An 18,046-nucleotide genomic window follows, 5' to 3' on the forward strand; every position below is an offset into this window, starting at 1 on the left:
AGAGAAAATTATTCTTTTCCTGATTGCATACATATTTGGGGTTGACAAATTATATTTCTATAGAGATGCATAGATATGGATCTGTATAGAAACAGGCGTGTAAATATACATATATACACATAGCAGGTGTATATGTAACAGATGTGTGTATACATAAGAGATGTATATATATGTCTAGAGATAGATGTGCAAACATTTTTCTGTGCAGTATTCAAGTATTTTTGAAATGGGATGGGAAATAATGGAATTTGGTGGAACTATTGTGATTTGTATCTTGGTAAAAAAAAGCACTTAAATTTATAGAATACCTAAATGCAAATTTATTTCCCATACTTCTTAGTGTTTTGCAAGCTTCAAAGTAAACAGTAATTGTTTGGCTGATTTCTTGTTTTCAGTCAAGAAATGTGATCTGAAGTGCAAATAATTTTCCCCTCCTTGTCCTTATATTTACAGGAACCTTGCTCAGCTATCATGGGCTGTGGGAAAAAAATTGATAAATCAATAAAAAAGGGTTTATACTGGCTTCTACATATCATAGCAAAAGATTTTGATGCCTTAAATGAGCGCATCCAAAGAGACACTACAGAACAAAAAGCATATGAAGAACAAAAGAAACTAGAACGAGCTGAGCGAGTGAGAAGGATACGAGAAGAAAGGTATTCTCTCTGTAATTTTTCCTACCTCCCCTTCCTCCCTTTCTATACAATACTTGATTCATTCCTGTATATAAACCTTATGGGAACCAAGCTATCAAGGATTTAAAGCTTACAAGCCAAGAGTCTCCATATTAAAGCTATGGACCTGAATGCTAGAGCCTTTCTTTAAGAACTACAAGTTTCTGTCTGGTTCATCCCCTTTATTTTATTTGCTCTATGCTGGAAATGTACTGTGAATGAGAATTCCAAGGTAGTCGTGGAATAAATTTGGCCTTGCTAATATACCTTCTCAGGAGGCTAACCTAAAATATAAATCCTGTCATTTAATCTGAAGTTACCTTCAAGTGTGTTCTAAAATAAACTTTTGTTAAGTGAGACTTTGTAACCCATATGTGAATATAAAAGACTAGATGTGAAACTTTATTCAACACTGTGCTGCTTAAACTTCAGGATGTCCAGCGGGTGAGGCATGGAGAGACTTAAGCTGATGCAGGGAGGGGAAGCAGGGCAAGTGATTTATTACCTCCCTTCAAAGCTCTTTGTGGTCATCATCAGCCCACCATATTTCCTACTAGAGACTGATGTGAATCATTTTACTGGTGCATTCTTAAAAAAATTGCTGAGCATCCCTGTCCCCCCGTCTGCCCTGTATATGCAGAGATTTGTGAGTCTCAGTTACTTTGAGAAGTAACTCTGAAGCTACTGTGAAGTGTCTCGGCTTGTAGTCTTGCTGATTTGGTTTACTTCAGCAAGTAAATTACTTAAGCACATTTTAAACACCTGGAAATGTGACACGGTCTTCATACATATTTCACAATTGTATAAAAAATTCACGTACTGTTAGTCTGCTAGATGTCTCTGCATAGACAAAATCCTCTGACCATGTTGGTTTGTGTTGGGTTTATGGCATGTTGAGAGGTGTAGTGAGGACTGACTTTGAAACATGTCTCAAAGAGATTGTCTGATAATATGGGCATTTTCCATATCTCCTGTTCTTGCTCAGTGATCTTGATTGTATCTGTTCACTGGAAGAATTGGTTGGGTCTGAATTGGATTAAAAGCTTAAAAGTTTTGCTTATCTTCTTGTGTCTTAGAGGACAGCTAACTAGTAACTTCTGCTGGTTTCACCTGTAGCTGAGGGCTTGTCTCAGATACAAGATGGCATTAACTCTCATTTTGCTGTTTTGCATCAAATCAATTTCTTACTGTAAGAAACAGGTTAATCTTGATTCAAGTGTAGTTCTGTTTCATTCTCGGTTTTAATAATTCCTCAGACTGCTTTTTGTTCAGATTTGCTTCCCTGAATGTTTTCTGAAAGTGCATTTCCTCCACAATGTGACCTCCGATTATCTTGTTCCAAACGGAAAACGAGAGAGAGGGGTAGTGCCAATAAGTTTTAACATAGCACTGTCCGTTCCTTCCAAGCAGTATGGTTTCTATAGGTAGATCGGTGACCTCCTTTTCAGTCCCATCGGTGCCTCTGAACAACAGGGTTACTTCATCTCTCAGTACTTGCAGCTGTAAAGTAGGTGAAACAGTGACTTCATATGCACAGGTGCCATCAGGTCGACTGATGAAAAGTAGTTGATGAGCATATACTTTATTAATATACTATTTAATACATAGTAGTTTAATATTTCTTACATAGAGATCTGGTACCTAAAAAATAACTAGCGCTCGTGCAACGACAGTGTACTGAGCATTATGTGTCTTTCTGAACTTTTCTGAGTCTAGTTGAAGCAAATATGATTCCCTAATTGTTACTACATGAACTGAACAGTCTGGTACCAGTTCTCCCTTATGTATATTAAGAAGAATCTAGAATTATGAGAAGTGGAGGTGTATTAAAAATAGAAGAATAGGGTTTAGATAGCCTGGTTTCCCACCACATAGATTTTTTTAAATTTTTTTTTTCTTAAGCAATTGAATACCTTGAAACAATTGTTATAAAGGATTACCAGTGTGAAAATTTCAGCCTGAAAATTTCAGCATACTGTTGAATAATCAAAACCTTCCAGTTACAGATGTATGCTGTCACATATCCATCCTGTCCTCAGAAACTGCTTCTACTTCCTGAAGTGCTGATGGAACATTCTGGCACTTAGCAGCATGTGTTTCTACCTCTGCCATAACATATCCTTGTGCTTTCTTGATGTTAGCCTGTCATTGTGATATCTGTAGAATGTTTTTCAAAATACAGAAGTGTATTGTAAAAATCAGCTGGCATAAACTGGAGGATGAGTTAGGTGACCTAATAAGTGTTCTCTATTATGTAAAATTTATGGCTTGGCTTCTTCATAATTCTTTGTTCATCCCCCCTTCTTTCCACTCCCACCCCCCAAAAAAAACCCAAACCAATCCCAAAACACTAAAACAACAACAACAACATAAACCCAACAACAACAACAAAGAGAAAGAGAAGAAGGAAGAAGTGTACCTGATGAAGAAGACCTGGAGCCTGGGAACTCTGAAAACCCCTTCCAACCTATATCTGCTGTAATCTCTGAGGTATGAGAATATGTGGAAATCTGGATCGTTTTAGACCTACCACTAACAAATGTCTGAGAGGTAATGAGAAAAATGGTTTATTTAAAAGAATTGTTGTAAGTCTGTATTCACAGAACTATTTTTTTTTTAATTATTATTTTTTAATCTTGGCAGTCTTGTTTTGTGTGCATTGAATCAATGCTTTCATGTTAAGAAAATACCCTATTATTGATTTGGGGACAAAAAGTTTTGTAGACACATGTCCTGGTTTTGGCTGGGATAGAGTTAATTTTCTTCTTAGTAGCTGGTACAGTGTGTTTTGGTTTTAGTGTGAGAATAATGTTGATAACACACTAATGTTTCGGTTGTTACTCAGTAGCACTCACCCTAAGTTAAGGATTTTTCCGTTTCCCATGCTCTGCCAGCAAGCGGGTGTACAAGAAGCTAGGAGGGAGCATGGCCAGGATAGCTGACCCGAACTAGCCAAAGGGATATTCCATACCACAGAACGCCATGCTCAGTATATTAACTGGGGGGGAGTTGGTCAGGAGGGGTGGATCACTGCTCAGGCATCAGTCAGCAGGTGGTGAGCAATTGCATTGTGCATCATTTGTCTTGTCTTTTTTTTTTTTGTTTTTCTTTTTTTTTTCTTTTTTTTTTTTAAATGTTATATTATTATATTATTGCTATTTTTATTATTGTTTTTATTGTTGTTATTATTATTACATTTTATTTTACTTTAGTTATTAAATCATTCTTATGTCAACCCATGAGGTTTGGGGTTGTTTTTTTTCTCCTGATTCTGTCCCCCATCCTGCTGGGGTGGGAGGAGTGAGTGAGCAGCTGTGTGGTGCCTAGTTACTGGCTGGGCTTAAACCATGACAACACAGTAAAATAAAGGTATTGTAAACAGATGGCTGAACACATTTCCTAATTAAACTATCAGATATTCAGGCATGGAAAATATTTAAGGTCTATTAGTTTCCTGTAAAGTGTTTTAGTGATGTAGTGAGTCATATAAAATCTCCCTAATTCAGCTATTTAGATTTCTGAGCATAACCTGTTTTCTGTTGAAAACTGGGACGATTGAGAAGCTTCCTTAGCTTTGAAATATGAAAAGCATATTAATATATAAAGTTTCCTTAACCTTTGTTTCTGACTTCAGGTAGTTCTTATTTATTGTACTGTATCTTTTTATTCAGTTGGCTTGAGATAACATAATCTCAAGAAACACATAAACTCTGAGAGACTTTTCCAGTAATTCAAACGTTTGCTTCTCTCCAGGAGAAAAGCGCCCATGTCCATATATCTTGTAAAGTCAGCTACATGCACAATAATACATAACATACAGAGTAAAGAAGAGAAGGGAATAGCTGCGAGTATTGCAAAGATGGTGATTTAGTGATACAGAGCCTGTGAAACAGCCTGTCATTGAGTCTGTATGACACAGCTGGTATTTGTCCAGATCATGGTAGCACTTTCGGGGTACTTAAGCTCTGTGCATGTGTATTATGTTTTAAATAAAACATTATTTAAAAAAAAAAAAGATAATTGAAGAGGAAGAAATTAGGAGTTATCTAACCTTTTGCTCAGGACTGTTGATGTTGATTTGTATAGCTATTTTGTCATATAACCAAAAAGAAAGCAAGAAAACAGGCTGTAAACCTAAAGTTCATTTCTTTTGCTGTTAATCTTCACACACACACACACTTCCTCTGGACAGGATATTTGGAATTTAATTTCTTCACCTATTTGAAAATATTTTCTATGCTAGATGTGGGACAGAAAAATATTTTAGGAATATTTTCATTTTAAAAATAACCTTCCTGTCTTATTAGTCAGTATACAGCATTAGAATTTGTAAAAAAAAAAAAAAAAAAAAAAAAAGAAAAATTCTTTTACTTTTTGTTAGAATGAAAAACAAATTGAAAAGGAAAAGAAGCGGCAAAGGTTGGAGACTGAAAAGGCTACGATTGTCCCTAAATCGCAAACAGAACAGGAACAAACGGATGCCCAGCACTTGTCAAGTAGCAGTAGCCAAAACACAAATGATAGTAGACTAGAAACATGCAATTCTACAACTACACAGCTTTTGCAGCATGAAGAAGAGAATGAGCAGCAAGTCACAGAATGCCTTGACTCAGGTAAAACTGCTTCCTTTTAATGTATCATTTCACATAGTTTTTCCATCTGTCTGTATTATTATTCATGATACCACATGTCAATCTATTGAAAACATAAAAATGCACCATTAGATTATTATGTTGGAAAATCTGCTTTGAAAAGTGTGTGTGTGTTAGTGTGACTGCTACTATAGCTGAAACTAGGTTCATTTTTATCATAATCAAATATGTGGTCCACTTTCCTTCAGTACCAAGCTAAGTTGAATTTCTTTATTAAAATATTGAGTTTACTTACATTTTATGCTTACAGTTTATTTTCTATAGGAAAATGTTGTGTGAATTTTACATTTCACATCATTTTGTGTATAAGTTTGTACTGAAAATGCTGATGTATCTCACCCCAACAATTGTATTAGATGATCTAAGATATTCCCTAAATATAACTGTAGGATATGTAATGCTTTCTTTCTGTTTGGTATAGAAAACAGTAAGAAAAAAAATAAAAAACCAAAATTAAAAAGGGGCCACAGAGTAGAACCTGTTAATACAGAGGACACTGTTACCAAAAATCCTACACCACCACCAGCTCTTCCACCAGGTAAGTGTACTAACAAACAATAATCGATGTCTCAATTTGTGGTTAATAATTCTTTAAAATATTCATTTGTGAATGTTGAAACTGGAATAGTCTTCATACAGAGATATGCTACTAAACCTTACTCACTAGGAAATCTTTGATGCAGTTCCCCACTGCACGATACGAACTTTCAGCAGTATTGATTTGATCTAGTCCGTGGGGGAGGATGTTGTTATTTTCACAAAAAAAAGAGTCAGAAACTTGACTATTCACTGATGAAAAAGTGATTAAAAATATCAATATTTTTAACAGTAAATCAGTCTATTTTTGAAGTATTTCATCATTATTCACCATATGTACAATATATTACATAGTTTCGGCATTTCTAAATGCTTTGATTTCTTCCCAGAAGAACTGGTTTCCATACCTTTCATCAGAATCAAGTGCAGTCGTGGCGTGTTTTGACTGTCTTTGTTTTCCTTTAGTTGGCTGGGGAACTCCCAAACTTAATAGACTTCGAAAACTTGAGCCTCTTGGTGAAACACATCATGCTGGTAATTGAAAATATTTTGGGTTTTGTACTTTTTTAAAGCATTCTCCATTGTTCATTCACTTCTACATTCATTTCATTCTTCATCTTTTTTTAATTTCTTAATGCCAATTTTCATTGACAAAAAGCTAACACTTTTGCTTAGTAGAAAGCATCTTTTTGATTTTTCAAGTCTCATTTCTTTTTTTACTAAAAAGAATAAGTACTCTCAGATTCCCTTATGAAGTGGCATAGGATATCCGAAGCTATTATTGATCGGAAGTTACTTGCACAGCAGCATGCACGTAAATATTATAAAGTGCCATATAACAAAACGTATCGGGACCAGTTACTTTAAGAGTCCAAACACACACTGCATTCAAAGTTAAAATTTCAAAGTCTATTTCCATTGTCCATATGTAGACAGTTCATCATTATCTGATGCAGTGGGGACAGGAGTTGGGTTACCTGGATACTGGAAGAAGTCCGAGGTACTCAGCAGAGAGGACACTGCACAAAGACCTACGCAGGACTGCAGAGATCCATCAGGGCTTATTCATTTGCCATCCGTAGTGGCTTCTCCACATCCAGGCTGGTTCTGCGCTAAGCTGCCTGTTTGTTTCCACACTGATCTTATGATCTGATCTGGAAGTGGTAATCGCTTCACAATACTGAGCCCAAATGGGCCCCAGGTATTTCTGTCGTTCTGCGAATGACAGCCCACATCCAGATGAACTTGCTGTGTGTAAGCTGACTGCTTGTGTTGCCTCTTGAGATAGCCTACAGTTTCTTCTACCCACTGCTACTGTTTCCGTATGGTTTTAAAAGCATAGTCTGTTAAGACTTTTGTCATTGATTTGGGGGTGTTTTCTTGTGAGAAGGAAAGCTAAAGACATGTGGGCACCTCTTTAATTCAGAGGTGCATTACGTTAGCAACTCCAAATGAGAGACTGCAATCCCAGCTGTGATGAAAAGCTCCAACATAAATTTGATTGCAGAAGTAGTGAGACTTCCAACTGGAAACTAGGTTATTGGTCTGCAAGGAGAGGTGTCAGGGATAAAGCTTGGGATCTGCTGCTTTACCTGAAGAGCCGGTGTCCCTGCAAGTTCACAAACTGATAGGAAAAGTAAGTTTAATAACTGGATATGTCAAGGTGTAGTAGGCAGATTCTTGATTTCTCCCTTAAATAATGACTATTTTCTATTTTTGGAAGACTATGGAAGGTTTTAATGTTTTTCATATGCTCATATTGCAGCTTTTTCTCAGTTTTAAGATGATAATTTCTTCATTTTTCTTACTTTTATTTTTTAATTTTGAAAAGAGAAGTGAATATGGAGACATCTGGAGTAATATGAGAGGATAATAACCAAACTAAAGCAATGGCAACACTTATACAAATTGAACAAAGAGAACATTAATTGAGGAACTTCTAGAGAAAGGAGCTCAGTGTGGCTGTAGTGATCCTTGAGCTTAACCCTGACTTGAACTGATTGTACTACTGTCATGTAGTACAGCACCATGTGGACATACCCGCTGAAGTTCTGAAGGAACAGAACATGAAGCTTCTCTGCCAAAGAATCAAAAGATGCCTGAAGGGGAATTAAAATCTCTAAACCCTAGATATTTATTCTTTACAGGAGCGTAATTCATGTGCATAAAATGTAATTTGTAGTCTTAATCATAAAACCATCTTGCTCTTTTTTTTTAAAGGCATATAGAGAGAAGGCGGCAAGAAAGAAAAGCCAGATGAAGAGGTAGGGAGGGGAAGAAAGGGAAGAGGTGGTACTCAATTTTTATCTGTGCCTAAGGGAGGTGTTGCATTTTGTAGCAAGAGCATGGGTGGGACAAAGAGAAAAAAAAAAAAAGGTTAAGGTAGGTTCCCTACTCACAGGTGTGTAAGTTAGTAACCCAAGATCTGTGTTAATTTAGTCCATTTGTAAAATAAGGATAATAATGAAAGTATTTTGGAATCTAACAATGGAAAAGATGTTGGTAGGGGAATGATCTCTTGACCAGAGGTGAAACCATTGAGATCAGAGGAAACTTGGAGTGCTTAGAACTTTGCAGCTGAATTCAAGATACTGCCTGCTCTTTGCCGAGGTTTGGGTTTTTTTCAGGAATTTTGAGACACACAAGATTCACACAGATCCAGAAAACCCTGAGAAAGCAAGAAAACATCTGTCAGGAAAGCACTGTTTGTAAATTAAAAAAAAGATCTTCAAACGCATGGTCTAGCATTGTCAAACCTTTAGTTAGGTCCTGATATCAAGGAGCATTAATTACTTATTTTGCTTAAAGCAGTTGTTTTTTTACTCAGACCACTTGAGAGCCATAGAATCATTTAGGCTGGAAAAGACCCTTAAAATCATTGAGTTCAACCGTTAACCTAACACTACCAAGTCCATCTTGCACCAATTTTAGCTTGCCATCTGTCCTCGCCCGTTTTCTGTCACGCAACAGTGTTTTTCAATGAGTTTTTATATATTTTGCAGATGGAGAACCTGCTTCTGCTTGGAAACTCACTCAAGTTTTTCTAAGACCAGTGGACCCTAACTTTGGCCCATTTTTTAGAATATTCCCTGAATTGTGTCTTTCTGAAAACCAACTTCTTTTTGGCTGTCCCTTCAGCAGAAAAATAAATCCAGTTTGATTTTTATTTTTTTTTCACCCCCCAGCTTTGCCCAAAATCCACTGCAAAGATGGTTTTAAAAGTTTTTCAGGCATTCAACCTTTGTGAAATAAAAAGGCCTACTTTCCATATTGGTTTCATGATTAATTGATATTAAATGGCTTGAAGGTATAATTTGCAGTGAAAGCTTAAAGTACTTTTTTTATTTATTTCCTTTAGCTGGGACTTTACTAAGGCTTTCTTTTCTGTGGTTTTTTTGGGGATTCTCTGAAGTGCACTGTTTTCTATAACAATACTGCATTCTATTGAACAATTTGTTTTGACAAACTGTTATTGGCCACATGGCTCAAAAGTCTTTGTATGTGGGGCAAATGAGCACCTACTTTCATGTAGATCAGAGTGAAAAACCTCAATTCCAGTAGGATGCCCAGGAGATGCTTTTGTCAGGACTCCAGGTAAAACTGTTAGTGTCCATAAGAGCAAGGAAAGAAAAAAAGTATTTAACAATCTGCTTTTAAAAGTTTAAGGAGCCTGGTTATACATAGAGGTTATTGTCAGGAGTACTCTCAAATTCTATGTCCAAGAGTGTATCAATGAAACACTTGATAGCTCCTCAATGTAAGTCAATCCCCTTAAGATTCAAAACAGATATGACTATTTGTAGTGTTCATTTCTACTAGTCCCTGGAAAAAACACAGGAACAGCTGCTTCTCAGTATTCATTCCCATGCTTTCTACTACAGATTTTTGTCAGTTAGGATAGCAGTTATTCATTTGGTTTTGTCTTAAAAATTATTTTTTTGGATGTGTCATAGATACATGGTAGACCTTGCTGCTGAAATATATAAAATCAGTGTATTGTGAGGTTGAAACAACCTCCAAAGGTCTGCTTTTAATGCTAGGTGTTCTCAGAGACACAAATCTGTCTTAATGCTTTAATGTGCAAACTGAAAAATTTAAATGTTGGTAAGCAAGCTATTTCGTATACATATTGAGTCATTTTTTCCCATTCTTAGCAGAGAATATTATGTTGGATGTTTAGGCAGAGTTAACAGGCAGTAGAGTCAATTATATAAATCTTTAATTATACATTTATTTTCACTAAAATCTGCAATTTTTCCAGTCATGCTAATGATTCTAGCACAACACTAGGTAATGAGTGTCTATTTATTGTCACTGGAGGACACATTTGCAAGAATGATAAATCTCTCTCATTATAGGAAGTAAAATTGTCTGCCAATCCTAAAGTTATCTGCCAGACCTCAAGAAACTAATAAAAATATCCATTGTACAGGTTTCCATTTACCCTATAATCATTTATTGCAGTTTTGTTGCTTTTCACATGCTGCTGTAACACTGAATTAGCTCTATTAAAATAAAAAAAATTACAACAATAATATAAAAGTGTTGTTATTTGACTGATTAAATGTGAGGATAACGAAAACCTTTATCCTGCAGGCTGGTACGCATATTCTTAATGTTATCCAGCTTGCTGGCTTTTATTAATTTTAGCTCAGGAATGCAATTTTAACACAAGTTGTTGCATATGTAGAACAAGTGGAATACATTTTTCTTGGAAAATTATGATTAAAGCTGAATTTTGTGTTGGCAAGCTATCAAGGCTTTGTTGGGAAGGAGGTTGTCTGTATAAGCAAAACTGAGATATGAATGCTTCAAAAAGCTGCTTTTATTTTTTCTTGATTTCTACCTGTTTCCTCTTACCATCTTTCATGACATTATTTTGCTTGTGAAATTCTTTGCATGTACCAGTCTACTTTTTTTTTTTTCTTTTATATCAATTACAAATGTTTGAGAATACTTGTTAGTCTCTGCTGGTGTACTTAATTTTGTCTTGAACAATTTTACTACTTTAAACTCCGTTACTGCCAAAAGGAAATGTTGCACTTTTATCTAAAAATTCTTAATATAGTTCTTTTAGGAAGTTAGTATGGCTTTCAACATAGATGCCGTGCATAGATGGTCCCAAAATTTTGGATGCTGCATAGCAAACTATTGCAATGCAGACTTGACTACAGCAACATTCAAATTTTGATACTTCATTTTTTCATTTGTTATTTGCACACTTTGGATGTCTCATTTCCTCTTTTTAGGGATATTTACAGATCACCTTTGGGCTTAATCTTGCAAATGCTGATGCATGTATAACAAAACGTAATTAAAATCTGTTTTGGCCAAAACACCTCCAGGCACTGATTAGCGCTGTCTGAAAGTTGCTTGTAGGAATTAGCTCTAAACTTGTAGGCTACCTAGCTTTCATTAAGGAAGCGAGAATTTACCTTATTTAAAAATCCTTTAAGAAAGGGAGATGGTAAATGACAGATTAATGTGTTTTTCTTCTCTGACATCTCTTATACAGATTTCTATGGAAAGCCTCTGCCCCCGCTGACTATACGCCAAAGACCCAACAGTGATACCCATGATGTCATTGCTTAAGTGGATCACAAATAGCATTTAAAAAACAAAATCAAAAAATTACAACAGAAACATTTTTTGCCCTTGAAGAAAGATTTTTAAAATGACCCTCTATCAGCTTGTTGCAAAATAACTTGGTGACGATTAAACATGGAGTTCATTCTATTATACTTAGTTGATCAGACTTTATCATTTACTTTTCAAATCACCAGCTCTTCTTCAGGATTTAGCATGAAATCGAGGACGGTCTATGTGTCCATGGATGCTCATGTGAACATGGTATTGAGTATTTATTGGATTTACTTGTAAAAATACATAGCTGTAAACCTGAAGAAAAATACCTTCAAGATCACATAATACCGGATTGTACATTCTCACCAAGACCTTTCTCCATGTGCTGTGCAGTCGTTGGTATTTTTGCAGCTAATAAGTGATTCTAATGCATTTTGTAAGATTCATGTATGATAGGGTGACTATAGGAAGGTTATGCAACAAATATTGAGTATATTTTTCTAACTTTTTATAAAATTATTTGAAAGTCTGAGTGGACATGCATACTTACTACCAATAAAATACCTAAAAAGTATTAGAAAGCTGATAGTCAAATACATACTAATAGAGTATGTTTGACTCTTACATTTCTCTTACAGTAGCAATATCTCTTATTAGGGATTACATTACCAGATGCATATTTCATATTTCTGACAACCCAAAGCAGGGGGGGGGGGGGGTAGAAAGGAAAGTTAAAGACATTTTATACAAATTTAATTATATTTGATTGTCTGAATGTTTTCTTACGTGTTGTTTTCTTTGTTTTGTTAACTGAGTTCGGCATAGGTAATAAATTCAATTGAAAAAATAGAGCTGAATATTGTATTGTCTGCTACAACATACAAGAAAATTGCACATAGTAAAAGTTTTGCACTAATTCAGTCATCAGTTTTAATGGAAAACCAAATCAACTGGTATGCAGATAAGCTCCAGCAGTTTTTAATCTCAATAATACTAAAACACCATCTTGAAAACTAAAGAAACCACAGATTTTTAAGGACTTACATAATGCTTCCATGTAATGTGTTAATTTTGCATTTAAAAAATCACATGCAAGTGATACATAAACAACAACTGTTACAATTGGTTATATTCTTATTTAAATGTTTTTCCTCTTACATTGGAGACAACCATTGGAATATTGTGTAAAGGTATATCATTTTGCCATTTAGTTACAGCAAGGATGAAACCCCCATTCAAAGTTTTTTTGAAGTAGCAGTACTTGATTATTTTCTTTTACGCTCTCAGTCTTCCATAACATGGTATTACCAAATGATTTTAGTAAATGTTAAAAAAATGCAATGTATATATTCGGCACTTTGACATTAGAAATCTTTGCCACATACCACTTATGGCAATGAGTTGCACAAATAAATGTCTACCACATTAATCAAAATGAAATTATTAATTAAGATTTTTAAAGAGTATGTTTGAGTGGGGGGAAAACCCCTCAGTCTTATGAATATTAAGTTTGGAATGGGTGGAGAGGAATATTCCAAGTTTGCTAGTTTAGTGTAAGGATGAAACCATTTGTATGTGACTGTCGGCATGAGAACACTTTTGTTGTATTCTGTGTGACATGGTTCAGTTTGATTATTCTCAGGATTTAGGCATTTTCACTTCAGACAAACACAATAGTAAGTGGAGGGGGGTTGCATAAAAGTTTGTGTGCAATCTCAATCTTATTATCTTTAGCTATGTTACCACTTAAAGTTTTTGGCTTAAATGCTCTACTTTCGCAGACTCATTTTTTTTTACAGCTTCAGTTTCTAGGAAAGTATTACCCTTTTATTTTAACACTTATCTAAAATAAATTAATGGAAGTCTTTATTAAAAATAAAGCTATATACTGCTGCGGTAACAAAATTTGAGAAACTGAAATGTAAGAAGTTGATACTTACATGTGAAATATGTGTTATGTGTGTTGTGTGTGTGGACACATGTATCAGTTTTGTTTCTGCTTTTAAAATAAATTTTACTAATATGTGACCAAAGTACTCAAAAATGTTTCATACAGTTTTGTTTATTAATATGTTCTATAATTATTTACTACAGTAGTTTTTTCAGTAATTTATACTACCTTGACTTTTTATTTGCTCAAGGTGACATGTATAGAATAAAACTAATGCACAGCGTCAACATGTTTCCCATATTACCATAAATTTACAAATTTTTGGAAGCAAGTATAGTCATAAATGTTTAATGGCTGCAAGTCTCATTTACATTGCTAAAATGTACAAAACAGAGACCTTATAGACAGAATCTTTGCATATTTTTCAACTGCAATGTGGTCAAATTGAGAATATATTGATAGATTGGCACTAAGTTATGTATATATGTATACATATAAAATGCTGTGATAGTCCACTTATTTGACAGGTTATAAATTGCACAGTTGTAAGTTGAGAGGTAATAATTATCGCACAAATTAGAAGGGTTCTGATGCTTTTCATTGTCAAGAATATCACTTTCAAAATACAACAGTGCGTTCAGCTCAAAGTATTTGTATGTACATGAGTGGTAAGAACACAGAAATGTGCTATGTAAGCAGAACATTTTGCATTACCTATGTGCAAGATTTTAAATACATTTCAGACAAAATATTTTAAAGGTAAGTTAAATGTATCTTCTAAGATAAGGAATAGTAATTTTCATGAGCTGAATTAGTGTGAAAGGTAATCAGTGCTTCAACATACATCATTCTCATTGTTGTCTTCCTTTTTAGCCAAAACCTAGAATCCACAGAAGGACCTTACTCAGAGATTTAAAGGTTTTAAATAGAAAATAGTAACTATAATTGTATTATTAAAAGTAGGTATATTTGATGTCCCTTAGGTTTAGTTTTACGTCTGTGACGTGGTCTGTCCGTGTAAATAATGCACAGTGAGGGGCACTCATATTGAGGCCAGAGAGAAGCACTGTGATTTTAGAGGAAGCTATTTGATAATCTTGTGAGATTTCTATTTAAATTCCACAGTCCCGATGGAGAATTGGAAAGCTTTAAAAGAATTACCTACAAAAGACAGCTGATGCCAGCTTTCCGATGGCCCTCTTGTGAGCCCTGGTTACGAGGATGACGATGGAAGCAGCAAGGCACCCGCAGAGAGCCCTGCCAGGCGAGTGCAACTGGCAATCCTCCAGCACGTCCACCACCCCGCTGGCTACCAGTGGGGCTGCGGAAGCCCCTCTGCAACAGGCTTTGAGCCTGTGTTCTCTCTCAAATTCTGGGCTGTGAATTCCATATGAGCTTTATAAAGGCCGTGGTGATTATCCTTTCCCTGAAGCTCAAAGAACCGCAACTCTATCCCCTGGAGGCCCATCTGTCACTTAAAAATGGATTTCTCAGTATTGCTATTTTAGATGATTTTTAAAATAAGACTGCCAGGAGTGGTCTCATGACAATTTTCTTCTCCAGTAGAAACCAGTATATTCCCTGAGAACAGTTACTTTTGGATATAATGATGCCACATTAGAAAAGATTGATGGACGGTAACAAAGCAAGCAGCATAGGTTGTAGGGGTTTTTTTTTCTTTAAATAGCATTCAAGTGGTATTTTTTCCACTAAGATATTCTAGTATTTTAGCTGAGAGCTTAGTAGTGTAACTTCAGGATGCTACCCACTAACTTTGCCATACTGTCTGTTAGCTTTCTAGCTTCTGGAATTCATTCAACTTAAAGTACTTTACTATTTTGAACAGAATGTACCCCACAGTGTTTCAATAGATGCATCTGTAAATGGAGTGAGGAACTATATTTTCAAAGTAAGTGTAATTTGAGACATCTTGGGACAGAAGAATCTTTTTCTTGTTTGGTTGGTTTTGTGATGGGGTTTGGGGGTGGTTTGGGGGTGGTTTTTCTTTTTTCTATTTTCTCCCCCTACGGTTCACATAAGCTGTATTTTCTTACTTAGGATTGCTCTGTCAACTGCCCTATGGTAACAAAATCTGTGCTTTCCAGAAGATTTTAGGAAAGTGGGCCATGGAATGGTTAGCAATCTATGTATACTCTGCAGGGAATATGAATTTAAAACACTTCAAATTCTCCTCCTGCTGGGCTAGTGGAAAGATTGAGAGAGAAAAGTTGAGTGAGGATGAGTAACAAGAAATTAAGTCCTTGCATCAAGTGGAGTATGTGGGTTAAACTTGTGAAGACCAACAAAGCCAGGTGAGCCTGAATAAGCTAGCAGTGCTACTGAAATAGTGATTCACTGATAAGCAACTAGATGATAGACTGAAGGACTGAAATAGAGTAGGAGACTTGGGATTTTGAAGTGTATACGTACAGATAAAAATTTTCTTCAGAAGGTAGTAGATTTTGCAGACCTCAAAGTGATGCTTAGTCAGTCTTCCCACCGTGTTTGCATTTGCTACTGCAAAAAACAGTGTCCTAAAATTTATCATGTAAAAAATAGTCTTAAAAAAGTTTTCCAAAAAGTACTACATCCCAATAGTATTAATTTACATGATCTTATAATCTGCATAATTTTTATCCTAGAAGTCATGCTGTCCATGACCTTGATCTCCATAAAACCTAGCAAGCTTTTGCTAAGTCTGTCCTAATAGAACAAACAAGGAGAATATTGTTTGCTTGTGTATTTCTAAATTATTGTATAATAATGTGAAGGTGAAGACTCGCTTTGTGCTTGCTCCAGGAAACTGTGGACACCTGAAACTAAACAGTGAAATTCACAGTAATGGCCTGTCTTTTCTGTTTGCTAGGCTTGGAGGATGTTGATGTGCTGGTGGTGGTGGTATTTCTGAATATTGACTCGCTAATTTTAAGACATTTCATCCGTCCTCCACTCTCTGAAAGTATCAGGGGACAACAGGGCATACCTTGTGTCCTCTTCCTTTGCTTTCCTGAATGCAAGTACATGCTTAGAAAATACAAGTTTGAAATAAGGTAACTTAGGTTAAAAGGAAATGCACTAGCTTAAGAGAATTGTGGACTGAGGTTATAGTGGACTTGCAGAGATACAATGGATTTTGCAGAAATAAGATACAGCCTGTGGTTTGTGGTTTAACAGGGCATCCGGGCATGCACGTGGTCGCTTACCATGGTAAGTGTAGTTGCTTAGGTGACAGAAATGGCATAGTTTTGGATTGCTTTTTATTAAGAACAGTAGCCTGCCTTGCAAAATGTACTGAAGTTAATCCCCCCTAGCGTCGATCCATCTCTTTGGCAGCACGTGAGAGAGATACAGGTTCCAGTTGCCTGTATACTGTTTTGTTGCCGTTCGTTTGCTAGTGAACAAACTGTTTAACTGAAGTCCTTTCTTTGCTTCTGATGCATTGCAAATCTTACTGGTTTCAGACACATCAGTCAACACTGACGGCACCATCTACAAGTGGAATATAGCCCTAGATTTAGGGGAAGGTGACTCATTCAGCGTACTTTTTTGTTTTATCGGTGTGGTAAAAGTCAATTATTGTATGTATTTTCTTGTATGTTACGGGTATTGGCAGAATTACAACTGTAGAGAACTGTACTTTTTATACCAGTTTTGTTCTGTATCTGTTGGTATAACTCATTTATCAAGAAGCCTATCTGGTTTCCTTTCACATTTGATAGTAGGAGGTCTCCATTTTGCCTACTGGCTCTTTGTCAGGATCCCGAATGAAATAAGATTAAATAAGATTTCAAGTTTGATGGCAATTTGCATGAGGTTTGCATAAATGTTCTTAGTCTTCATTAGTCGGTACCCGAAACTCAAATATTTATCTGTACGATAGCACTCCTGCCTTTACCTTTGCACCCTCTTCCAGTCTGGATTTCAGAGGCCAGTTTCAGCGCGCAGAAGCTGTGTGGGCAGACTTTAATCAAAACTACTGTTAAACAAACTTGCTGTTTCCGCAAGGGTTGCTCTTACTGAAGGAGTCCAGCAAATGCTGATGGACAAGTGAGCATTTGAGAGAAGGAGGGTACATGGCGACTTTGTTTTGCCAGGCCGTGACGATGTCAGCAGGAGGTGGCCAACAGAGCAAGATGCCCTTTCTCACAGGAGGAGCTTGCAGGTCTCGGTGGTTCTGTTCAGACGAAGCGATCAAAGGAGGAACTGCCCGAGCTTGTTGGCAGCCTCGGACTGGAGCGCTCCTAAAACAGTTACAGCTGGCAGACTGGTGTCTGGTGGTTCTCCTCGTTACCGTTCCCAGAGAATGGGTTACCTGAAAACGTGTGTATGACATTTGTGTGAATAAGTCATAAGTTTCTATCCTTTTTTTTTTTTTTTTTTTTTTTTCCCCAGTAGCTGCAGGTTATGCTAGAGCTGATTTCCAGTGTGGTTTAGAGGAGGCTGTTGAGCAGCTGAGTAGCAGCTGCAATGTCTGCATAAGCCAGGACCAGCCAGGCGTTAAGGACTGGTGAAAAGCCGTTCGGTCTGGCGGTGGTGGCGTGGATGGCGGCAGCACCTGGAGCGGGCCCTGGGATGAGCGTCAGGGTTGTAAATTGATTAACGGAGGGTCCAGTTGCTGCCTAGTCCTGGTTTATCCCCTGGAGAGGCAGAGGAGACTGGAGGACAGACAGTACAGCCTCCCACGGTAAAAAAGAAGACCACAACGAAGC

The 18,046-nt window shown here is 36.4% G+C and overlaps 1 protein-coding gene across 4 annotated transcripts in view; it reads left to right on the forward strand.

The window, feature by feature from the left end:
• ARL13B (ADP ribosylation factor like GTPase 13B) overlaps positions 1-13,475 on the forward strand; it is a 51,398-nt gene extending 37,923 nt beyond the window's left edge. For 2 of the 4 annotated variants that reach the window (XM_049824483.1, XM_049824482.1), the window contains exons 6-11: positions 454-656; positions 3,068-3,164; positions 5,056-5,287; positions 5,748-5,864; positions 6,329-6,397; positions 11,379-13,475. In XM_049824483.1, the coding sequence (XP_049680440.1) occupies positions 454-656; positions 3,068-3,164; positions 5,056-5,287; positions 5,748-5,864; positions 6,329-6,397; positions 11,379-11,455 (795 nt within the window). In that variant the 3' untranslated portion in view covers positions 11,456-13,475. Of the gene's footprint in view, positions 1-453; positions 657-3,067; positions 3,165-5,055; positions 5,288-5,747; positions 5,865-6,328; positions 6,398-8,083; positions 8,128-11,378 lie in introns of all 4 variants that reach the window. The other 2 variants (XM_049824485.1, XM_049824486.1) reach the window with 2 other exon arrangements.
• The last annotated feature ends 4,571 nt before the right edge of the window (positions 13,476-18,046 follow it).

Source organism: Accipiter gentilis, chromosome 21 (genome assembly GCF_929443795.1).
Source record: "Accipiter gentilis chromosome 21, bAccGen1.1, whole genome shotgun sequence".
In the NCBI taxonomy this organism is placed as follows: Eukaryota; Metazoa; Chordata; class Aves; order Accipitriformes; family Accipitridae; genus Astur; species Astur gentilis.